The sequence below is a fragment of the Manis pentadactyla genome, chromosome 5 (genome assembly GCF_030020395.1).
Source record: "Manis pentadactyla isolate mManPen7 chromosome 5, mManPen7.hap1, whole genome shotgun sequence".
NCBI classification, from domain to species: domain Eukaryota; kingdom Metazoa; phylum Chordata; class Mammalia; order Pholidota; family Manidae; genus Manis; species Manis pentadactyla.
The window spans coordinates 176732935-176757305 of record NC_080023.1 but is presented as its reverse complement, the minus strand read 5'-3'; the positions used below and the strand labels follow the sequence as shown (position 1 = coordinate 176757305).

The window sequence follows — 24371 nt, the reverse complement described above, 5'->3', positions numbered from 1 at the left end:
ATGTGTGCTAATTGTAATGCCCCCTTTTCCCCTTATCCCTCCCTTCCCACCCATCCTCCCCAGTCCCTTTCCCTTTGGTAACTGTTAGTCCATTCTTGACTTACCCTCATTTTTGAAAGATAGTTTGCTATTCTACAAATGGGCTGACAGGCTTTCTTTAGATACTTGAAAGATGTTGTTCCACTCTCTTCTGGACTCCATAGTTTTGGGTGAAAGTCAGTGGTTAGCAATTCATTGTTTCCTGCCTGAGATGTGTTGTTCCTCTATGGTAAGTTTAAGATTTTTCTCTTTATATTTGGCTTCCAGTAATCTGACTATGACATACCTATGCATGGTTTCCTTGGAGTTTATCCGAGTTGGGGATCATGGAACTTCAAGTATATGAATTTATGCCTTTCACTAAATATAGACAATTCCAGAAATTATTACTTCAGATACTTTTTCCTGCCCCATTATTTTTCTCCTTTTTGTGATTTCAACTACACATATGTAGACATTTTTATATTGTCCTAGAGATGCTTTAGGCCATTTTATTTGTTCCCTGCTCTTCCTTTTTCACATTGAATGAGTTCTATTGATATATCAAGCTGACTGATTTTCCTCTGTGATTCTACTCTTTTGTTAGGCCCATTTCATTTATTATTTTTTTTTAATTTTGAAGAATTTATTTGAGCAAGGTCGGGGCTAGGGTGCCCCATAAGAGGTCCTTGTGGAGAAGATGTGGAAGCAAAGCAATCGGCTATAGCTTCATTGGTTGCCTTCACTGAGAAAATCTAGTTCTGTGGCTGAAACAATAGTTTTTTTTCATTTACTTCTTATTGAAGTAGTGAATACTAACATACAATATTAGTTTCAAGCATACAGCACAGTGATTGGACAATTGTATACATTATAAAATGCTCACCATGGTAAGTGTAGTTACCATCTGTCACCATACAAACTTATTGCAATATTATTGACTATATTCCCCATGCTGTACTTTTCATTCCCATAACTTATTTTATAATTGGAAGATTCTACCTCTTAATCCTCTTCACTTGCTTCATTCATTGCCCTCCCCCTTCCCCTCTGGCAACCACCAGTTTGTTCTCTGTATTTATGAGTCCATTTCTGTTTATTTATTCATTAAAAAAAATAGTTTACATATAGAGGTGAAACCATATGGTATTTGTCTTTCTCTAAGCATAATATCCCCTAAGTCCATTTATGTTGTTACACATGGAAGGATCTTATTCTTTTTTTTATGGCTATTTTATTCTTTTTTTAATGGAATAATAATCCATTGTATATATCTACCACATCTTCTTTATCCATTCATCTTCAGTGGACACTATGCTGCTTCTGTATCTTGGCTATTGTAAATAATGTGACAATAAACATAGGGGTGCATATGTCTTTTCGAATTAGTGTTTTTGTTTTCTTTGGGTACATACTTAGAAGTGAAATTACCGGGTTTTATGGTCTTTCTACTTTTAACTTGTGGTATGTCCATACTGCTTTCCACCATGGCTGCACCAATTTGCAATCCTACCAGCAGTGTTCCATTTTTTTACATCTTTGCCAACATTTGTTCCTTCTCTTTTTGATACTAGCCATTCTGAGGGATGTGAGGTGTTATCTCGTTGTGGTTTTGATTTGCATTTCCCTGATGATTAGTGATATGGAACATCTTTTCATGTGTCTGTTGGTCACTGTATGTCTTCTTTAGAAAAATACCTAGTTTTCTGCCCATTTTTAAATCAGACTATTTTTTGTTTTTGGTGTTCAGTTAATTTTATAGTCATATTTTCAGTTATTGAATTTCCATTTTTAAATAGTTTCTAGTTCTTCACTGTGACTTTAAAAAATTCTTTACTTGTTAAAACATATCTTCCTTGATATCAGTGATTATAGTTATAATAGTTACTTTGTTGACTGCTAATTCCATCATCTGGGTCATATCAGGAATCAATCTCTTTTACTTTTTTTTTTTCTGGAGAATGGGCAACAGTCTCCTTTCTTTGTATATTGAGTAATTTGGGATTGTATCCTGGACATTGTATTATTTTGTGTTGACTTTGGAGTTTTCTATATTAACTCAAAGGGCACTGATTTCATTATTTTTGCACTTGTGTTGGCCTCGAGTTCAGACTGCAAACACTGCCCCTTGGACAGCAGCTTGGACCTCATCTCAGTCTTTTGTTCATAGCCCCGCTGCTCCGGTGTCACCTGAAGATTTAGTCCCAGTTTATAATCAGAATTTGGGTCTCCCCTTCTCTGCTCCTTTTCCAGGATACTCCTATACTTCCCAGAGGTCATCGCCCCAGATCTGTCTCTGACCTCTTCAGGCTGGGACTGCTGGTGTCACGTTGGTGCTTTATATGCTCCGCATCACCCTCGGCCTGCGGCCCGCTCTCAGGCTATGTGCTGTGAAAACAGGCCGCTTACCAAGGCGCTCTCTTCTCCAAGTGTGGACTCCTCTCCAGCATGTGCTTCCTGTGCTCACTGGTGACTCTAGGTACGTGTCATGTGTTTCGTCCAGGGTTCAGTGCTGTCTGTGGGAGGGTTAGTTCAGTAGGAGTGTGCTGTCATACTGGAAATGGAAGCCCACCTTGTCAGTGTCTGCAAAAAAACCCTGCTGGGATCTTAAAATCCATTTTGCATTGCATCTGTAAATCATGCTGGGGAGAAATGGTATTTTTGCAATATTGAGTCTCCTGAGTCTTGAACTTAGTATACTCCTTGTATTTATTTTTTCTGTGATTTATCTCAGTCATGTTTTACAGTTTTCTGTCTATAGATCTTGAGCTCTTTTGGTTAGTTTTATATAGAAGCATTTGGTTTTTTGATGCTTTAGTAAATAGTGTCATTTTAAGTTTAGTTTTTATATCCTGACATTTAGTGGTCAGTCTAATGCCTTAACTCCGTATATCCTGTCCAAACCATTAGTACTTACTAAATGAACATTACCTATGACAAAACCTATGTATGGTTGGTGCATCTCCCAGGGCACCTGCAGTGAAGCTAAAGTTTTTCAAGAAGGTGGGTTTTCAGAGATCTGTGCTTGGGCTTTATAAACTGAGCATTGGAGCTGAATGAGAGGCAAGTTATATTAGGATTTAACCAAAGCAACAAGCAATTCTAAGGAACCACTGGAAGGACATTGTGCTTAGAAAATGGAGGCTGGCAGCATCACACCTTTCTAGTTAAGGGGGACTCAAGATGCCAGTGGCTCGTCCCATTTGATAGTGAGGGTTGCTTGCTTGCATTTTGGGGGTTGAAGGAGATGTCACAGGAAGGTTGAAGTGGTGTCAAGAAAGGGAAGTTCCCACCTGAACTTTGAAATAAGCTCCCCTCTGAGCTAAGCTAGTAAACACCCTTCCGCAACGCTACAGTTAGCCATTTGTGGTAGTCAGTCAAGACACTTGTAAATGAGTGACTCGAGAGTTTGCAGACACCCCCATCGAAGAGCTCTGCATCAGTCTTGGAGAAAAAGCAGGCCTGGCTCTGATTCTAATTTAGGAGGAGGTATCTAATCCATGGTGTCCTAGTGTCCAGAGGTGGTGCGGATGGAGGGGTTGGTTAGCTGTGGCAGCACTGGTATACGTGGGCTTTATAGCCCAAGTCTTGGGTTTGTGTCCCCACCAGGAGAGACCTTGAGCTATTATTGACTTAACCTTCACAAGCTCTGCAGCCCAGGCTCAGCCTGGCCTGGCCTGAGGGCTCCATGCATCCGTGTGGTTACCACTGGTGGTCTCCTGGCCAGATCTGAGCATCAGCACTTTCTTGGCAAGGCTGAAGAGGAAGGAGACTGCCTTGGCCACTGAGCTCTACTCCAGACCCAAGTCTGGGGCAAGGGGACTGGTCAGGCCGATGAGTGCCCTCTGACTTATCTGAAAGGTCTTCTTTCCTTATGTGGACAAACTGGTCATCTGATGTATTGGGTTGAAGTGTCACCCCCAAAATTCATGTCCACCCAAAACCTCAACATGTAACATTATTTGGAAATAGGATCTTTGCATATTTAATTAGTTAAGGATCCTGAGATGAAATAAATTTTGGATTTAGGGTGGGTCCTAATCCAATGACTGGTGCCTTCCTGAGAGGACACAGAGGGACACATGGAGGAGGAGGAGGCCATGTGACTACAGAGGCAGAGACTGGACAGATGCCAGGGGCAGCCAGAAGCTGGAAGAGGCTGGGACGCTCTCCTAGGGCCTCTAAAGGGAGCACAACTCTGTCCACACTTTGACTTTGGACTTCTGAACTGTGAGACAATAAATCCCTATTGTTTTAAGTCCTTGTTTGTGATAACATGACGGCCCTAAGAAACGAGCGTCTGTGTTTACAGGTCAGTTGTGTTCTGAGCTTGTTCCTGGGATGTGCGCTCATTCTTCACCACGGGCACACCTTGCAGCAGTTTGCAGGCCTGAGCACTGCCCGCCGGGGTGGGGAAGTCACCCGGGTGAAAAGGGCTCTGGGAACTGGCCAGGGCCGCAGGCTGCCATCTAGTCACATGTCTTTTTTAAAAAGATTCGTTATGCAGTATTTAAGGCAGGCAAATAAAACATAGGTAATATAACAAACACTGCATATTTTTCACAAAGCCAGAGCAACATTTAAATCATTGACTCTTGGTTATGTTTATTCTGTATCAATGACCCTGTGTCACACTTCCTCTGTTTCATTGAAAAGACAGTATGCTGCTTAATAAACTTAAATGCCGACTGGCCTGGTAAGCTGCCTTTTGCCCACGGCCTTGCGCAGCTAGTGCTGCAGGTGGCCAGGACATACTGTTTTTGGGTTCTGCCATTCTCCCATAAGGCAAACGTTTAAACAGGGTGCTTATTTTCACTCGCCCCCTTTTTCTTTTTATGCTAGGTAGGACTTCTCTTTCAAGCTGTGAAAGTCACAACTACTGGTGGCAATAAGTAAAAGTACACAGAGCTGTTCAAAGAAAATAGCCAGGGTGGCTGCCTCCCCAGTCCCAAGGGGGAGGAGGGGAGGGCCCCTAGCTTCTCACTCTCCAGGCGGGCAATGCTCCGGAGCACCAGCTGCGGCAGCGCAGCCCAAGCTGTCTGTGGCCCTCACCTTCCCCGGGGGTGTACAAGGACCCTCCGGAAAGGGAGCTGGACAGCGGGGGTGGGCTGGGGCGCAGACTGTTTCCCTCCCACACTCTGCGCTGGACTGGAGGGGGCCTGGGAGGGCTCTGGGGGCGATGTGAGCACCGGTGCCGGGAGGAGGCCACTACGCAGGGCTGGAGGGTCCCGGGCCGGCGGGGCAGCGGGACTCGACCGAGATGGCACGCGACCCTGCCCTCCTGAAGACCTCAGATGTGCGTGGGGACCCACCCGCAGCCCCTTGGCCCTGCGTTTCGCTTTCGTCTACATCCAGCACTCTGCCCCGTGGCCGCTCGCACTTCCGCCCCGACTCCATCAGTGTTTGGAGGGCCTGGGCCGCCGCGCCCACCTGCCTCCCACTAGCGATTCCGCGACCCGGCTGCGGGCAGCCTGCTGCCGCGCTTGCGGGGCCTGCTTTAAGGTTCCGTGGTGGCTGTCAACACGTAAGGGCTGCGACAACGCACACAGCTGCACGTTTCCGAGCCTGCTTAGAGGCCGGAGGGCGGCCGCGCTCCGCTGCGGAGCCGCGGGAAGGCCCGGGGTCCCGGCCCGGCGCTGCCTTCCTGCCGCCGGGTCGGGTTACTGTGAGCAGGGGCCCCACACCCCGGAGGCGCTGCGCGGGCCCAGCCGGGAGAGGGCGGCCGGGGCTCCGCGTTCGCGGCGGCGCCTCGGCCGCGCCGGGGCTCCTCTCGGGGCTTTCCCGAACACGGAAGAGGGAGCCCCGGGAAATGTCCCCAAACACCATCCTCTGATTGAAAAAAAAAAAAAAAGGTCGCACAGAGAACTTTACCTGACATATGCCTACAGAGAGGGTGCTCGGAGCCTTACGTTAGGGAACTGCCTTCGCCACGAGACGAAGAGCAGACCCGGGCACAAAAGGGCCTCGCGGGGGACGCCCCGCTCGCAGCGCGGCCCGCGGCGCTGCCGCCTCCCAGTGATTTATGGGCCCGCGCGCCGGCCGCCGGTCGCTCGGGAGCCGCGGCCCGGCTGCACCGCGAGGCACTACAGGCCTTTCCCGGGCCGGCCGGGGAGCCAGGCCTCCCGCCAATGGCAGGCGGCAGACCCGCGCCCGCTCAGCGCGCCCAGCTCCCCGCACCTTCCGCCCGGCCCCGGCTTCGCGGGTGGCAGCGCCGAGGGGCGAGGGCGCCTCGGGTCCCGGGAGTACAGCGCCCTCCTTGCCTCCCGCCTCGCGCGACCGGCGCACCGTCAGCTCCAACCGCAGCCATTTTGGAGCAAGCCGAGACAAAGGGCGAGCCCCGCCACTACCCACCAGAGCTCCGGTCACGACCCCCGCCCGCCGCCAGCCGTGCTCGCCAGCCCCGGGCCCACCCAACCGCACGCCCGGCCGCATGCACCCCCGCGCCCCCGCGAGCCCACCGCCCGCTACACCCCGAGTGCCCGCCCGCGCCTCGGCCTCTGCCGCTCGCAGCCATTGGCCGCGCCTTTTAAGCGCAAGCCACAGCCAATGGCGGCGCGCTGGGAGACCGGGCGGGGGGCGCGGGCAACCAATGGCGGGGCGCCGAGCGGCGGGCGGGGGCGGGCGCGCTGCCGCGCCTGCGCACCGCGCCGCCGCCGCCCTCCCCCCCGCCGGCCGCCCGCGCCCCCCGCCCGGCCGCCGCCCCCGCCCGCAGGCGCGCGCCGCCCCCCGCCCGCCCGCCGGCCGCCCGCCCGCCCGCCCGCCCGTCCGCGCGGACCTCCTCCCCGCCCAGCGCCGGCGAGCGGCGGCGGCGGCGGGCTGAGGAGGAAAGATGGCGGCGGGCTCGGATCTGCTGGACGAGGTCTTCTTCAACAGCGAGGTGGACGAGAAAGTGGTGAGCGACCTGGTGGGCTCGCTCGAGTCGCAGCTGGCGGCCAGCGCGGCCCACCACCACCACCTCGCGCCCCGCGCGCCCGAGGCGCGGGCCGCGGCCGCCGGCGCGCTCGGGAACCATGTCGGAGCCGCAGCCGCGCCGGCCGAGGGCGCGCCCGCAGCGGCGCCGGAGCCGCCCCCCGCAGGTAGAGCGCGGCGCGGCCTGAGCGCGGGCGGGCGCCGGCCGGGCCCGCGTCCTCACCGCGCCGCCCCGCCTGTCCCCGCAGGGCCCGCCGCGAAGCTGAGCGCGCTCGAGGCCGGCGCGGGCGCGGCGGCGGCGGCGCCGGGGCCCGGGGCCTGCGCTCCGGGGGCCGCGGCCGCGCCCGAGCCCGCCGCCAAGCCCGCCCGTCCCGGCCCGCCCGGCGGCCCCGGCGCCGCGCAAACTTTGAATGGGAGCGCCGCGCTGGGGAACTCGCTCCGCGCCGCCGCCGCACCTGCTGTCAGCCTGCTCCACAACGGGCCCGCGCCCGCGCCGCCGCAGCCCAAGCCCGCTGCCGCCACTGTCATCCAGACGCCGCCCTTCCTCGGCGCCCCCGCCGCGCCCGCGCCCCGCGCCCCCTCGCCCCCCGCGCCCGCCGCGCCCGCCGCCGCCGCCGCCCCGCCGCCGCCGCCGCCGCCCGCCGCCGCCAGCCTGGCCCGGCCGCCCGGCCACCCGGCCGGACCCCCGGCGGCCGCGCAGAACGGGGGCAGCGCCGCGCCCGCTCCCGCGCCCGCCCCTGCCCCCGCGCCCGCGTCCGCCCCGGTCCCGGCGCCGGCGCCCGCCGCCAACAGTCAGCCCGGGTCCGCCGCCGCGCCCGCGCAGGGGCCCAAGGCCGACTCGCCCAAGACGGCGGTGCCGCCGGCGCCCCCGCCGCCGCAGACCCTGGCGGCCGGCGCGGGGGCCGGCATGATCCTCGGGCCAACTATGCAAGGGGCGCTGCCCGCAGCCGCCGCCGCCGGACTCCCGCCGCCCGCGCCCGGCACCCCCACCGGGCTGCCCAAGGGTCCGGCGGGCGCCGCGACCCAGAGCCTGCCCCGGGCGCCCTCGGCCGCCGCCGGCGGGATCCGCGCCACGCTGACGCCCACGGTCCTAGCCCCCCGCCTGCCGCAGCCGCCTCCGAACCCGACCAACATCCAGAACTTCCAGCTGCCCCCAGGTGAGTGCCGCGCCGGCGGGGGGTGGCAGAGAGCGAGTGCGGGCGAGCCCCGCGTGTATGTGTGCGTGCGTGTGTGCGGGTACACGCCCGCTCGTCTGTGGCAGCAGGTCGCTTACCCTGTGCGGAGCTCGGCCTCGGTTCGCGCGCCGGTTTGCAAAGTTTCTCTGCGGGGCTCCCAGTTGAGTGGGTCCTTTGCTCTCCTCGGCTTGTGCGCGCCCGCTCGCGCTGGACGGCCGCAGACTCCGGGGTTATCGGGCCTCGGTCCACCGCTTTCCTACGTTTGGCACCTTGTTCTCCAGGCTCTGGGGTCAGGTGTGTGGCCTGTGTCCCCGCTGAACCCTCCTGCTCATTTACAATGCTGGGCTGGGATAAGTGTCCGCTCCTGGTGGGCTCGGGGCACCCTCTTTTGCCGTGAGGTCAGGCAGAGTGAGGCCCCCTCCTTGAGGCCAGGCAAGTGTGCGTGGAAGCTTCTGCCCCGCTGCTAACTCCAGGGTGGCGGAGATCCCAGGTGTGCCGGGGAGGAATCCTCCCCACACATCCTTTCCGGCCATCCTTGCTGTCTCAGCAGCCACAGTGTCCACTTAAGAGGATGCCCAGGTATTGTTGTGTCACCTCCTGCAATGTTGGCTGGGCACGTGTGCCCCATCAGTGGGACTCTGAGTGGTACAGAGGGTGCTGGGGTCAGAGTCCAGCATGTGCCAGCCTCTGCCTTTCCACCTCATCTCCACGGTCATCTCAGCCCTTAGGGCTCTCAGGCTTGACAGTGGGAGAAACCGACAGATGATGCTTCATACTTTGTTTTGGGATTCATTCTTGGGCAGAGGGAAACTTCAGCCCTTGAGGCGTCCTGTCTTCTCCCTCCCCTTCGTCTTCCAGCAGCCTGCCAGCAGGCTTCTGGAGAGCTCCTCCCCCTGTTGGGTAGTGCCCTGCTGGTGGAGCTGCGGGTGGCCGTGTCCCCTGGTGCCTCCTGTGTCCCCTCGTGCTCTCTGCAAAGGGCCCTCGGTCACTTTTAAAGAATCCCCATGTGTTAAGAGGGAAAGGTTTTTCCTGTCAAAATGTGTGAGGTTCAGAGCAGTGGTGAACACCAAAGGCTTTTGCATGGGGGTAGGAAGGAGAGGTGACAGGAGAGAGCAGTGCCCTCGGGGTGGTGGTGGGTCGCCGTGCTCTGAGGAGGAGGTGATGCAAGCTAAGCGACTGAAGAGGTACTGAGTTGCCCCCTTACAATACATTCTGTTTGAGTTTGTAGGGGTGTTTTATTAAAGGTTGTTTTGTTCATTGTGTGTATTTTGACTTAGTGGAAAATCTGGCTGATGTTTGTAACATTCGTAAAAGGGAATTTGTAGTTGTAGCGTATTTCATAAGCCATGAGATACATCTTGTCTGTCTGCAAGCGTCCCCTTTTAGGAGTCCTTCTTGTTTTGGCATTTGCCTTCCTCCTACAAGGTCGGGTCCCCATGCTGTGCTCTTGTCATTCAAAACTGGAGTGAACCAATCAGCAAAGTTTTCCAATGGCGCTTGGCCGGGCTTTCAGGGGCAGAGATGAGCCCTGGGGCGCCTGTGGGATGCCTGCAGGTGCTTGCTGCTCTGGGGTGGCCTGGGTCTCCAGGGTCTGAGCCTCAGCATAGGTGAAGCCCTCTCCTGTTTCTGCTGTGGGGAGGAAGCTGTGGTTAGAAGGGGCATCACTGCCATCCTTGTCATGAGTGACCCTGGACTCACTTTAACCTTCTGTTCTAATGTCAGTGTTGGGGAAGTCTTCATATGACAAGCAGACAGCTCCTTGCAAAAAGCTGTCCAAATGCTGACTCCGTGCGGCTTCTCAGGAGTCTATGATTTCCCATGCGTGTGTGCGAGCAGAGAACAGCTAACGTTGTGACAAATGCGGGGAGCTGTGCTTTAAAGGGGCCAAATGCTTTCTAGAAAATAAAAGATGTGCATCCTATTCCCCCCAGTCTACCTGCTTCTTAGGAACTCTGATTAATTACATCACTTCCTTTTAAAAACAGAAGCACAAAAAGTGTTCTTAAAACTACTGCCAAGGCCCCAAAACAAAATACCCTTTTGTAAATAGTATGTTTTAATTCTGTAGATCAAAATGACAGATGATGAGTGTTCCAGTTATGTCATATAACTGATCAGAAAATACTAAATTCTCCTACTTGATGTTTCCTCTTTGTTGAAATCTTCCATCATAAAAATGTATAAAGTGGAGGTGGAAGTAAGAAAAATAACTATTGCTTGGCTAATAATTCATTCTTGTTATAACACAGTGATACAAACGCGGGGAAGGGATTAGGGGCAGGCAGGGTTTTCCAAGCTGCACATAGGTGTCAAGTGGAGTAACAAGTGTCAGCAGTGGGGGAGTGTGTGTGAGAGGCAGGCCCCTGCCCGTGCCTTCTCTTCTTGTAGGGCAGAGCTGCAGAGACACGGCCAGCCTTAGGCCTGGCGGGTTTCACTCTCCTGCCCACCCAGAGCACATGTGGAATGTGGCTTTATCAAACTCCATCTTTGTCAGGGCGGTTTTGTAGAGAGACGTTCTATTATTGTAATTAATTTGTTCATTTGAAGGCACCAGAGTCTAAATTGTACCTTCTGTGGGGTAAGGCGAACACACGTCTTTAGAGGGGTTGTTGTGGCTGAGGCAGTTGTCCTGAGAACAGTGAAAGGCTCCCCAGTTACATATGCTTAGACTAGTCATAACACCACAGTAGTGTCATGATGACTGTTGGAAGAAGAAAAAAGTGATGTGACACCAAAATTAGCATGTGTGTAAATGGTTTTAAAAGATCTTTTCAGATAGGTGTTACGTTAAAGATGCTTGTTTCTAAAGGTTACCTTTTGGCTGGCAAATTAGCATTTTCCATAGCATTTGTCTTTTTGTTCTGCCTTTACAGAGAATTTGGTCTCCTGTTTGGCCAAAGTGTGGGTTCTCATTCCAGAATAGAATATGATTGGCTCACTGTTGGCCTAGGTACCTTGGCCTGGGGACCATCTGGATGCTACTTACTTAAAATGAACTTGCAAGGTCACCATGCTTGCTGATAAAGACAGGTGCCGAGGGCACTGGCTCCCATCCACCGGGAGTTGAGCTGCTTGTCCAGAGCTGGCTGTGGTGTTTGGGCCACTGTGAGTTCCAGTTGGGGTGTAACCCCGACCTGCAAGTTCTGGCACCAAGTACTTTGGCACAAGGGTCATTCTTAGAAGTTTAAATTTTGTTACTTGAGGGCATTCTTGCCGATTGACCTAGGAGAGAATGTGTGGTTCTGGGAGCCTTGGCTGCGCTGGCTGGAAGGTGGGGCAGGCTGTGTGCAGCGCCGTGGCATTCCTGCACAGCGAGTGGCACATGCTGTCGAGCAGCGCTGCTTGTTCGTGCGCTGTCTGTGTTCCATTCTTCACTGGTTCTCCAGCATTATGTGGCTGTAGAAGTAGAGAAGGCTAAAGACTAAAGCTTTATTCCCACCAAAACCACCTCCAACTGCATGTGTCCTCAGTGACTGGGGAGCCTGGTGAGGAGGCTGGCACTGCTCTGTGGGAAAGGTGCCCAGGTTGTCCCAGGTGGGTCATGAGCAGGGGGTCACTTCCTGCAGACATGGAGGGCAGGGGGCGTGGGGCTTGCTTTAGGCCAAAGGCCTTAACTGAGTTTTCCTCTTGGTATATAGCCACATTGTCAAAGAAAAAAGGAAGTAACTTCTTGGGAGCTATACAGAGCCAGCATGGACATAGCCAGCACTAGACAGCTCTCCCTAGTGTGCGGAGGGCAGGGGTGGCTTCTGTGAGCACTGATGCGCAGGAAGGCCCCGGGGGCAAGCAGGCAGGCACTCTTCCTTGCCCCTGTGTCTGGGCTGTGCCTCTGCCTGGACCAAGTCATCTTGGTGACTGGGGTTGGGATGGTATTTCACAGATATGTGGGTGTCTTTTGGAGCTGGTGGTCCTTACATTTTAGCCACAACCAAGAAAGGTGGTTCCTTAACTCCTGGGGTCTCTGTTCTTACTGCCTCCAAGGGCACTGAGCGCTTGGTGCTTATGGCAGAATTACTGGATTTGAAAAGACAGTGGCTTTCCAAGCTCCTTATGTTTTCTGCAGGAGCGCTAGATCCCTATTTGTTGGGGCCCCACAGGGAAGCGGTTAGGGAAGTGGTATCCTGGCTTCATAGGTGGTCGCTGAACCTCAGGGGGCCTCAGGGCCCCAGCTTCCAGGGCTGAGGGTCTGGGTTCTCAGTTGTGCTGAGGGAGTTGCCCTTAAATTCCTGCCTTGAATTTCTGACAGGTGGGCACTTGGGCCCCCTCTGGCAGTGTTGTTTGATCAGAACGGACTGACCCAGTTTAGACCTGTCCTAGAAATGAAGCAGCTCAGTGGGACGGAGCAGCAGGGGCCCAAGCATGTCCGCTTCCTTGAAATCATAGTAAAATAAAGGTAGTCCCTATATTCTTCCAAAGCCCATTCCAGTATACAAATGGGAGCTTTCCTCCTCTTAAGTCATGCATTTGAAGAAAGCTTTTTTATAAATAGCTGATCACATATGAGTTGGTCAAAACATAATTAACAATTGTTTTTGAACATCTTGAAGCAGAGATTTAAAAGGACTCTGGAGAAGTTTGCCTGGGATTTGGGGTAATTTGCAGTTCTCAGAAGCGCTTCTGCCATTCCCCCTGTTGTTGATAAGCAGTAGTAGTCTCAGCTTTGCTTGATCTTCCTGTGAAACGGCTACTCTTTAGGGCCCTCACCTCTGAAACTTGTCTAGGCAGGGGGTCAGCAGATTTTTATTTAATCATATGTTTGATAGCCATAAAACAGTTAATGTTAAAAAGAAAGCCAAAGGAGAGGGGCGTTTTTGGCAGCAGAACTCTGTTGGGGTGCTGTGCACCTGGCAGGCCACCGTCATGATTCTGTCTCCAGCTTGGCCTCAGGTTGCCATGGCGTGGTGGTGTTATAAATTTAAAAATGTGGACTTCAGAACTAACTTAGAATCTTTAACATCCCTGTGAAGTGGATCAAGTGGTATAAAGTTATGTTTGAAAATTGGGAACTTTATATTTCTATGGTAGGGCCATGAATGCTTAGAATTAAAATTTTTTATATTTACATGTCCTTGAATATCTGCACCAGGGAATTAAAACCTTCAAGAAACAAAGACGTAAAAAAATTGCCCACAATTTGGGACCCTCCCTACCCAAGTTTGAAGAGTGCGCAGATGTTGTCCCCATTTGTCTTTCTCCCCTGGCTGCACATCTGTCCATGCGCTGCTGTGTGTGAGTGGATGGAACCAGTGGGTGGAGGCGATGGAGCAGGGTGGGCATTGTGAGCGGGGTGTAAAGCTGGGCACGTGAGCTCAGAGCCCCTGTGCAGCTCTGCAGACCTGTGGACCAAGTTGGTCTGCGTTCTTCTGCTGTAGAGGCTGGAACGGGACCATTCTCCTCAACATGGCCCAAGAGGAAAGGAAATGCATGCTTCTCTTTACCCCGAAACTCGTGAGAAGTGTGACCAGGTGAAGGGCAGGCTGGTACAGGATATATATCCATGCTGACATTGGGAACTTGTATCCCCGGTGGTCTATTTCTGAAGGTTTTCCTGCTCCAGAGGCTGGGAAAATCCCAAAGCAGTTCTTTATGACCACATCAAGTGAGATATCAGATTTTAGGACCAAGGGGCAAGCGGTCAGGAGGTTTGTAGCTCTGAAGTGATGTGTCGTGGGGTCAGTGGTGTCAGTGGATAGCGCAGGACTGCGAAGCCCTCTTCCCCAGTGCTGAGCGTGGCCCACTCGTGTGCGCCCCAGTCGGCAGAGTGATGGGTGTTGGCCTGGATGCTCTGCAAAGGATGGAGTAAAGCCTTGCGGGGTCAGTGGGGAGACTGAGGGCTTTGGGAAGAGGAGGAGCTGGGGTGGCCATAGTGTGGAGACAGTCACGCCTCACCTTCGTGGGTGAGAGGGGGCGGAGGACTGCTTTTTCCATTTTTAAATTTTTTGCTAAAGTATGAGGGACAACTTCTCAAGAGAAGTTTTTAAAGGAATTTTTGTGCCTTTCACAGGGAGCACGGACTGCATGGTTTTTTAACATAAACCATGTACAGATTTATGTAGACAGCTGGGGGTCAGTGACAATAACTGGACAGGCCTACTTGTGTCCAGGTGGATCTTGTAAAAGTGCTAAAATGGCAGCATCTTCAGGTTGAGCCCATTATTGAGGAGTTAGAAAGGACAGTGTCTGATGGGGGATTTCTAATGGACTCTGAGCAGCAGAGAGATTAGTAGTCACACGAAAATGACTTCTGGTCCCACCTGTTTTTTCTTATTATAAGATTAGTTTTATTCATTATAGGAAGTTTGGAAGGAAAAGGAAACTATGGAAAAGAAAATAAAATCACTTGCAGTCTCACTGTGCCTGCCCTGTTCACGTCTTGGCGTGTATCATTCCAGCCTCTGATTGGTGCAGACGAATGAGTGAGTTTTACAAAGTGAGGACCCCCATGGGGCTGCCTGTTTGTGGAGTGCGCCCTACCCCTCAGGGGTCTCTGAAGTGTCCTTCCCATGTCTGGTTTTCCACTGTTTCAGGGTGACATTTGTCACAGGCTCCTGTGACAGGCTGCTGTGGCTGATGTCCCTGTGTCTGTTATAAATGACCCTTAGGTGAGTGTCTTTGTGCATGGCTGTGTGCATCTGATGGGCTGAGCATTTTCAAGTCTTTGATACAAATTGCTTTCCAGAGGCCTTGGCCATTTACACTTTAAAAACTGTGGTGTTTAGAACCATGGCCTTAGAAAGGGTAGCATGTGAAAGGCCTCCTTTGGAAAGCTCATCTAGGTTTAAGTCACCTTTTTTGACTCAGTGAGGGTCGTCAGCCTCTTTGCACGGATGTCGACGGAGACTGGGCTGATCTGTGTGCGTTCATTCTAGGGCACATGTTGAGCCAGTGAGCAAGGCTGTGTGGCTGTTGGGGTCTGGCCTGGATGCCACAGCCGACAGGGCCCCTGCCCAGGGCCCAGGTTGTGGGACCAGGTGTCAGCAGGTGAGTGGGGCCCCAGTGTGTGCGCTCAGCATGAGGAGCTGGTGAAGGAACAGATGGCATGTTGTGACCCAGGGCACTTCCAGGCAGCTTGGCAAGGCCTTTCTGAGCCGGTGGGTGACCTTGGGGCCAATAGCAGACGAGAAGGAAGCCAATTGCTTGTAGCTGGGACGGGGGTCTTAGGCACAGGAGGGCAAGCGTATGGGCCCCAGAGAAGGCCCCGCTGCACGGAGTCATGGGAGATGGGAGGGGCCGGGCCACAGAGCTGCTGTGCCCAGGTGTACCACAGGCTGGTTTATTCCCAGTGCCTGGGGAGCTGCTGGTGGAATCCGAACTGTGTGTTGAGATCACGTCCGTGTGGTGTGGTGTGGAATGCAGGGGTTGGTGGTCTTAGGCAGCATCTGGGCCGGAGCACGTGGCCAGGCCAGGCACCAGCACGCAGCTGGAAGTTGTGGCCATCCTCACAGGCCTCACAGATAGATCAAGGCGGGGCAAGGATGGGGCGCCCTGGGTAACTGAGACTGGAGACTGCAGTGACATGGGAAAAAGGGCGCCTTCCTGCATGGGGGTCGGGTACGGAGGAGGACACACACACACGTTTGGACATGCTGAGTTTGAGATGCCGTTTCCAAGAGGAAACACATCAGAGGTAGTGGAATATAAGGCAGGAGCTCCGGGAGAAGTTAGGAGAGGTCAGAGAGTCATGGCGTTTGATGGGATTTTTGGTCATGGGGGTTGAGGCCCCAGGCGAGTCCCCGAGCCTGGAAGAGCTGGTGAAGGCTGCCCTTCTGCTCCTGCACCCTCTCCCCCACCCCGGCATGCTGTCCAGTGCTGTAGAGGATGGGCGGAGGGTAGCATCATGGAGCCGGGCAGAGTTGGTGTTTTAAGAAGGTGCCAGTGGGCAACCCTCTGCTGGAGGTGGGAGGGGGTCTGGGAGCGGCTCAGGAGGAGGGATGACACTGAATGCTACCAGCCCTTTGAGGGGGAAGGTCATGGGGCAGTCATTCTAAGAGCTTTCCATCAGGTAGGAGTGTTTCATTAAGTAGGAGTATCTACGGGCCTCCTTGTGTTTTTACTTATGAAAATGGTCTGGAATGGACGCAGGACTAGCGCTAATAAACTCAGGTGGGCTTGCAGCGTTCTCTGGGCAGGCCAAGACTTGCTACCCTGCACTAACGAATAGAGAGAGTCATGAGGCTGTAGGTTTCTAGGGCCATATGGTTCTGTGACGGTAACCTCCTTTGATGAAGATACCGAGGCTGGTAGAGGCGAGGGGCCTTTCAAAGACCCTTGGCCACTCTGTGGAGGGACTGGGCCCAGAGGGAGGCCAGCCAGGCTGGGACCCCGGGGCCCCCTTGCTCCTTCCTGCTGTGCCTTGCAGGGGGGCCTGCCTGAAGCCACTGACGCCCAGGGACCAGGCTGTTTAAAGAGTGAGGTGTTTGGAGTCCCCGGCAGGGGAGGCTGGCTGTGCCACGAGCTAGCGCGCGTTCACCGTCTCTTAGGGAGACTCTGGTGTGGAGGGTGCGGATGTGTTCCGGTGGCCACTGGGCCTCTTAGGCTAGCAGGGACTGTGCTTTGTGGCCCCAGCTTTGAAAAGTGCTACATGGCTCCCTGGGCTCTGCTTGCCTGGGTTGAGGTGACCCCACCGGCTGGAAGGGGTGAGTGGTCAGGAGGCCGGGCCCTTTCCCCTGGTGGTAGAGGCCACTGGGTCCTTCAGCCTGTGCCTGGGGGCTGACTTGTTGGGCGACTGTCTGTGCCCTCGCAGCCAGGGCAACACCTTGTGAGTTCGGTAGCCAGGCAGTCAGCAGACATTAATTGAGCACCAACTTCAGGCCAGATTTTGTGCTGGAGGAGGGCAGATCTGCCCTCAAGGAGGTACCTTCTGGGGGGGGATGTTGGTGGACACAGTAGGGCAGTTTGTAAGGAATGGGGAGGGGGCAGGCGTCATGCCATTTTTGAAATGGAGTTGTTGGCCCCTCCCGACCCTGGGGTAATTCCTCAAAATAGTCACTGTCTGTTATGCTTGGTTCTGGACACCCAGAGTTTTCTCGCTGCTGTGGCCTGATTAGATGACGAGGCAGGTGTGGTGCCGCTTGGTTATGTGTTTAGCAGCTCAGAACCTCCCTTCAGATGCTGCCTTCTAAAGCGTCACTGTGTCACAGCAAACAGCCTGCAGATGGGTGCAGCCAGCAAGGGAGGCCAGGACAGAGCCCGGACCTGAGCTCGGCAGTGGCATGCGAGTCCAGGCGAGGTCCCTGACCACTCCGGTCCTTGCTGGCCTCGCCTGGGTACTCAGTGGGCTGGCCTGGCTTTCACTGTACCAGAGCAGTTTGGAAACCGTTGACAGGTGCTCTCTGGGGTCCTGACGTGGAACTGGGGGTGCAGGCTGCCCCCGTCCAACATGGGGGCTTTGCAGTCCCGACACAGCTCTGCATGGGTCTCAGACTGTGCCTGGGATGACCTCGGGGGGCTGCCGGCAGGGTCTCCGGCATGGGTGGGGCTGCTGACCGGCTGGCCGGGACCTAGTGCTCCCCTCCTGGAGGACATGCTCATGCGTGGATGAAGCTGCTGGACTCTGCTTTTGGTATCAGCACGGCTGGATGGCAGAAAGCAGGTTGGGGATGGTACAGTGGGGGGCCGTTTCTGCGGCCGAGGGGACACACGCGAATGATTTGGACCTGTTGCCCTATGCCTGTGTGTCGTTCGTGCGTGTGTTTGTGGAGGTGTGGGGACCAGGGGATGTGCCCCAGCTGCAGGAGGTGGCTGTCCTGAGGAGCCTGGGCCCAGGGTGGGACCTTTACTGTGTCTGTAACATTGTTTTTCTTAAAGGGGTCTGAAGCCATTAGGCTAATTCCTAACAGTCATTTGCTCTGGACGGTAGATCCCTAGCATGTCTGTGTGTATCTTAAAGCTTTTTCAAGCCAGCTCCTGGGCATGATCGTCAGTGCAGGTTGTGGGAGGTGTGGTCATGGTCACTCGGGTGCCCCGCTGGCCCTGCTGCTCACCTGTCACTCCTCGTTGGTCCCCTCTGCTGGGGGCAGCTCCACCTCAGCACCTCCACGGGTTCCTCACAGCTTCTGGAACAGAGCCTGGACTCCCAACAGTAGCCTGACCACAGGGTTCCCAGTCTCCAGCACACACCTGCCCTGTTCCTCGTTGGTCAGCACACCAGGTTCCAGCTGCGTGTTGCAACGGCTTCTTCCCTTTGCCAAGAATGCCATTTTCTGTACGTTTCTGCTCAGTGTCCCTTCTGGACACTGGCCTTTGTGGCCCCTATAGCAGACCGGGAGCTTCCTCAGGTCTGGTGGTGGATCCGGGGGTTCTAAGTCCACACAGGTGGGGCCAGTAGGGGTTAATTGTTGGTCTCCTAGGAGGGCTTGCCAGAAAAGCAGGAGACCTGAGGGCAGAGCGGAGCTTGCGCTGCGCCTGTTCTGAGCTCAGTGTCAGCATGGCACCACATGGCAGGGCGTCTTCCTGGAAGCATTCGTGGTCTGTCCTCCTGGTAGACAGGCCATGACTTTGGAAGTCCATCAAGTAAGAAGGAAGACTGGTGGAGGACGGGGCATATGTTTTTGGACATCAGGTTGTAGACTTAAATTAGCACAGTCTTTAGTCCCTGTGTGGCCTGCTTTACTTATGTGGCCACTTTAACAGTTGAATAAGTACCTGCAAACACCACCCACAGGAGCGCTGGGGCCCTACCAGCTTCCCATTTGACCCCCGACCAGCAGCCGCTGTCCGGACCCTGTGGTCACCAGCCTTCGTGTCCCTTTACCTCCGTGCTCCTGGCCTCTTCTTAAATGTTGTTAAACACGTGCTTCCTTTTAGCTTCAATCACGTGGAAAGAGCACCACGCAGAGGGCCACTTTTTGGGACCTTTATCACTTAAATGTCACAGAGCCAGGATCCTTCCATCCTGCTCGGGTGGTATCTTGTCGTGTGGAGGTGCCACAGCCTCTTCACCCTGTCCCCTGAGGTTTGTGGCACGGGCCCTTGCCCTTGGTCAGCTCTCCTGCACTGGGGCAGGGAGAACCGTGGGCCTGGCGTGGGAGGGATGGTTGGCTCTGGAGACTCTGCCAGCCTGCTGTCCACAGGGCCATGCGGATTTCCACTTCCCAGCCGTGGGTGAGGAATTCTGAGAACAGACTACTTGTTTATCAGAATTCAAGTGCTTGGTTCTCGACTTGTAGGTTTGGGTTGTCCACCAGACGTCCAGGTGGTAGCCAGGGAGAATTGGGGTGAAGATGTGAAGTTCAGAGGAGGCTCCAGGGCTGGGTGGGGACTCAGGTAGTGGGGGTCCTTGAAAGACTAATGATATTTTAAGCCAGGGAGATGGCGAGCTCCCCTGGTGTCAGGGAGGGACAGTATAGCCAGTGAGAAAAGGGCCCAGAGCCCTGGCCTGGGGCATTCTGACCCAGAGGTGGACAGACAAGCCTGCAGAGGGCTGTGAGAAGGAGAGCAGGTTGGGGGGATGCAGGGAGCCTATGGGGTGCACAGGTGGGCGCACAGGGTGGGCATGGAGGGGGGTACGGGGTAGCACATGGGGAGCCCACAGGGGCCCAGGGGGGTACCAGGTTATGGGATCAGGAGTGTCAGGGAGGTGAGCATCCTCACCTGCGGTGTATGGGTGGCTGGTTGGGGTGCTGAAGATGCAGCTAATTTTGGGTTTGGTCCTAGAGGCTGGAGGCTGGAGGCCAGAGGCTGGAACGGGCCAGTCCCGAGTGGGAGGCGAGGAAGTGGCCTCAGGGTGTTAATTAAGTGTTTTGTCGACATGTGTTTCAGAAGGGACTGGAGGCATGGGAATGGGGTCTGAGGACAATTTCTTGTGTTGTTTCTGGGCTTGTTTCCTGAAGATTGGAGATTTAATTTTGGAGCAGTGCTCTGCAGTAGAGATGCAATGCGGCCACACAAGTAGTTTGAAGTTTCTAGTAGTATGTTAAAAAGCACAAAAAATGTGAAAGTACAAAAAGGTGGAATTAAATTTAATATACTTTATTTGACACACTGTGTCCAGAGCATTACCTTGTCAACATGCCCCACATCCAGGCGCTCCTGAGCCAGGCCACCCTGGTCTCTTCGTGCGCACCTGCAGAATCCCGCGTGTTTGTGCTTTCTGCGCAGCTGCACAGGTGCTTGGTTCCATTTGTGCCTGTGGGATGAGCCAGGGATTGCTGCAGGGGGCTGAGAGTGGGAGAAGGTGGGGAACAGGGCCCAGGCTTCTCCAAGATCACAGAACAGGGCAGCCAGCAGGCCGCAGGGAGGAGGGGTGGTCCCAGCTGCTGTGGGACAGTCAGGCCCCTCAGAGGAGGGTTGTCTGGGGGAAGGGCAGGGGCTGCAGCAGAAGGGATGCCAAGCCAGGGGAGGGTGGTGCCACCAGGCGGAGGCCGGTCGGCTTTCCTGGAGCTGCCTCTTGGACAAGGGAGGCCGAGGGTCAACAGCAGGTGCACTGCCCCCACGGTGCCGGCAGGTGGCTCTGCAGTGGGAGCTTCCTGGGAGTGAGGCAGGGTGCTGCTGGTAGTGGGTTCCTGGTGGAGTGGGCACTGCTGCCCCTGCAGGCTTGCAGCTTCCTCTGCAGCCCCTCACCTTGCCTCAGTGCTGACGTCTCCTGGAGCCGTTCTTGAGTGCCCAGTGCCTGGGACACCTGCATCTACCCTGCACTGGCTGGAGAGGGCCGCCTGAGGAGCTGGCCTTGAGCCCTGTGTGGCTGGCGTTAGCCCCTTTTGGGGGTCCTAACCACTGTCCCTGCTCGTGGGCTCTAGGAGTGCATGCCCTTGCTGGCTTTGCCGGGGCCCCTGGATGCTCCAGTTCTCGGGGTTGATGACTGTGGGTGCCATTATTTCTGTGGGAATTCCCTCCCTTCTAAATAATCCCCTGCCTGTTCTCTCTCTCTCAAACTCCTTTTAGTTTGTCAGGAACGTCATCTCACGGCACCCCGTCTTCCCAGCTCTCTCAAGCTGCTTGGTGAGAGAAAGAGCTCACCAGTCCCCAGCACCTGGGACAGCGCCTGGCAGGTGGCTGATGAGGCTGGGGAGATATGCTGTTGCCCTGGCGCCCCTCCCCTCCCCTCTGGGTGGTCAGCGGGGACTAGATGGGGGGGCCACTTGTCAGAATGTCCTCAGTTTCTTAAGAAAGGGTCTTCCAGCTGTTCGTTTTTCAGTTTAGAGCCTGGACACGCAGCTGCTGTGTGCTGACATCCCGGTTCTGTCCATGGTCACTGTGTGTGGCAGGCACACCCCCTCCCCAAGCCCCTGGGGGTGCAGGGCGAACCCCCTCCTGCTCTTCCTGGTGCCAGCTTTCCCTCTTCTGTTCATTTGTTGGAATCTCTTGTCTGTCCCTTCTCTCCTGTTGCGAGCTGGGCACCATTTAGGTCCTTTTGTCCTGGTTTAGTGATGGGCAGACAGGAGATCATTCCACTGGTCAGCCAGATACCCAGGGGTTGCTGCCTGGGTGGGTTTGGGGCATCTCCTCAGAGTTTCCCAAGTATTAGGCAAAGCAGATGTCATGGTTCATTCATTGTATTTTAATAAAGACTTAATTTTTTAAGAGTAGTTTTAGGTTCATAGCAACATTGAGAAGGGAGGTCCAGAGTTTCCTGTAGAGCTCCTCCCCCCCACATACATGGCCTCCCTCATTATCAGCATCCCCGCCAGGTGGTGTGTTTGTTACCACTGATGAATCTACATGGATGTGGCTTCTCATCCAGAGCCACAGTTCTCATTAGGGTCACTCTTGTCGGTGTGCATTCCAGGGTGTGGACAGACGTATAATGACAGTGTCCACCACCACAGAGCCATGCAGAGTGCTCTTACTGTCCTGACAGTCCTCTGTGCTCTGCCTTCTCATCCATCCCCGGCTCTCTGAATCCCCGGCAGCGACTGATGCCTCCACTGCTGGTGTGTCTGGGCCGTTCCCGGGTGTCGTGGGGCTGGCATTGCAGTGCGTGGCTCCCCAGGTGGGCTTCCTTCACCCAGTGGTGTGCGCGTAAGCTTCCTCCACGTCTCTTCCTGGCCTGACGGCTCGTTTCTTTTCAGCCCTGAATAATGCCCCACCGTCTGGGCGGAGCAGTCCATTTATCCATCACCTGCTGGGGACATCTAGGTTGTTTCCAAGTTTGGTCGATTATGAGTAAAGCCGCTGTAAATGTCCATGTGCAGGTTTTTGTGTGGGTATAAGTTTGCAGCTCCTTTGGGTAAAAACCAAGGGGTGTGTTTGCTGGATCGTACGGTGAGAGGCTGTCAGTTTTGTAAGAAACCGCCGACATGCCTTCCAGCGTGGCCGCGCCTCTTGCACTGGCCCAGCCCGGGTGAGAGCTCCCACAGCCCCACGTCCTCGCCCGCATGTGGTGTCGTCAGGGTCCCGGATTTTGGCCAGGCTGATAGTGTGCAGTGTGTCCCTGCTGTTTGCTTTGCGTTTCCCTGGTGACAGGACGTGGAGCGTGTTTTCCACCTGCTCGTTTGTCACCTGTATGTCTTCTCTGGTGAGGTGTCTGTTAAAATCTTTGGCCCATTTTAAATCAGGTTGTTTACTTTCTTGTTGTTGGGTTTTGGGAACTCTGTGTATTTTGGATAATGGTCCTTTATGAGATGTGTGTGTGCAAATATTTTCTTGCAGTCTGAGTGAGGCCTGTCTTCTGCTAATTGTCTTGACAGTCTTTTGTAGAGCAGACGTCTTTAATTGTAATGAAATTCAGTTTATTAGTTTTCTCTCTTACACACCTTTGGTGTTGTGTCTAAGTGTCGTCTCCTGTGCTCTGCCCTCTGCTGAGTGGGAACTGAGGCTTGGTGGGCGAGGTGCTCTGGGCAGGTCCTCTTGCTGTAAGAGACCCCAGGTCCGCCTCCTGGCCCCTCCCCGGCCTCTGGGCTGTTGTGATGGTGGCCTGGCTGGGCAGGCATGAGCCCTGCTGTGTCTGGAGAAGCAGCAGCTGTGACAGGGCAGCTGGGTGGCATAGGTGAGGCAGGCGCGCGAGCTGAAATTGCTGCACCTGTTGCTGGGAGCAGGTGGGCTCTGCCAGTGCAGGGGGTGCTGGCCGCTTGGGTTGGGGTGCCTGGCAGGCAGGAGGGGGCGGGTGCTGGGAGGTCGGAGGTGGGGAAAGTCCACTCAGGGTTCTGTCTGTCACTGGCTCAGGAGGAGGCCCAGGGGGTGCCCCTTGCTGGTGGGGCTCCTCCTGCGAGAGCCAGGTACCATGCCTGACCAGGTGGGTAGGTCCTTTCAGCCCTCGGAGTCCCAGCTGTCCCAGCCAGCAGGGGCAGGTGGCAGGACTGGCAGGTGTGTGCCGGGGGTGCAGTGCTGGGGTAGACTTGCTGTTCCCAGTCCCCGAGCGGGAGTCCAGTGTTTGTAGAAAGTCATTTTTGGTACACCAGACTCTCCAAGGCAAGCCCCCCTCTTTGGTCTGGGGTTCAGGTGGCCAAGCGCCAATGGGTTCGGGTGCTGGGTGGGAGCAGCCGTGTCACTGCTGGAGGGAACTAGCTTAGCCCCAGTCCTGGGGGCTCAAGGGACCTCAGGGTGATTTTTGGTAGTTGTGTTAGAAAGCGGCCCTCCCTGATGCGAGGTGTCCTGGTGATGGGACAGTAGGCGGGCTTGGTAGCCAAACACGGTTGGTGGTGAGGAGGGAAGTGCATGCTGGGTGGCTTATGGGGGGCATTTGTGGGAGGAGAAGGGTCTGGGGCCGCTGCTGACATGGGCCCCCAGGGAACAGGGTCCTGGAGGTGCTTGTTACTCAGGCAGCCCCTGTGTTTGAGGGCTCGGTGAGGGTCTGGTGCTGGTGCTGATGGCGCCTCTGGCTCCCTTGACCATCTCCCATGTGACTGGACTTTGGTAAAGCACTTTATATCCCAGCATGCTTGTAGCAAGCTCCAGAGCCACGTTTCTCATGGCACAGCCCGCATGGCTCCAGAGCAGGCCGTGCTTCGGTGCCGGATGGGTTTCCAGCAGAGGATGGGGGCTGAGTATTTAAGCGTCTTGGGCCCGTGTCCCTGTGACAAGATTTTCTGTCCTGCCTTTAAGCCAGGGTCTCTGCGGTGAGGCTGTGCCCACCCCATCTCTGAGCATACTCTCCTGCTTGGGGTTGGGTAGGGTCTTCGCTGCCTCACACGTGAACCTAGTTTCTCTTTGACATGCGTTTTAGGGGGAGCACAGGAAGGCCAGCAGAATGGGCCTGTTCCTGTCATCTCGTAGGCTTGGGTGAGAGCAGCCTAGTGCTCCTGGGAGGGAGCTGGTGGGTGTCCATCAGCTCCGAGAGAAGGCTGTGCTCTCTGTGCCTCGGAATCAGACTGGTGTGTCTCCAGAGGAAAG

General features: G+C 55.0%; 2 protein-coding genes across 2 annotated transcripts in view; both read left to right on the top strand.

Moving 5' to 3' along the window:
• The first annotated feature begins 2395 nt into the window (after nt 1-2395).
• On the top strand, nt 2396-6838 carry LOC130684001 (basic salivary proline-rich protein 2-like). The gene is made up of 3 exons (XM_057503292.1): nt 2396-2497; nt 4048-6639; nt 6731-6838. The coding sequence occupies exons 2-3, from the start codon at nt 5017-5019 to the stop codon at nt 6836-6838; spliced, it is 1731 nt and encodes a 576-aa protein (XP_057359275.1). The 5' UTR covers nt 2396-2497; nt 4048-5016.
• The window catches only part of TAF4 (TATA-box binding protein associated factor 4), a 66123-nt gene continuing 48495 nt past the window's right edge, over nt 6744-24371 (top strand). Inside the window, exon 1 of the mRNA XM_036900562.2 lies at nt 6744-8084. Coding sequence (XP_036756457.2) covers nt 6848-8084 — 1237 coding nt within the window. The 5' untranslated portion in view covers nt 6744-6847. The remainder of the gene's footprint in view (nt 8085-24371) is intronic.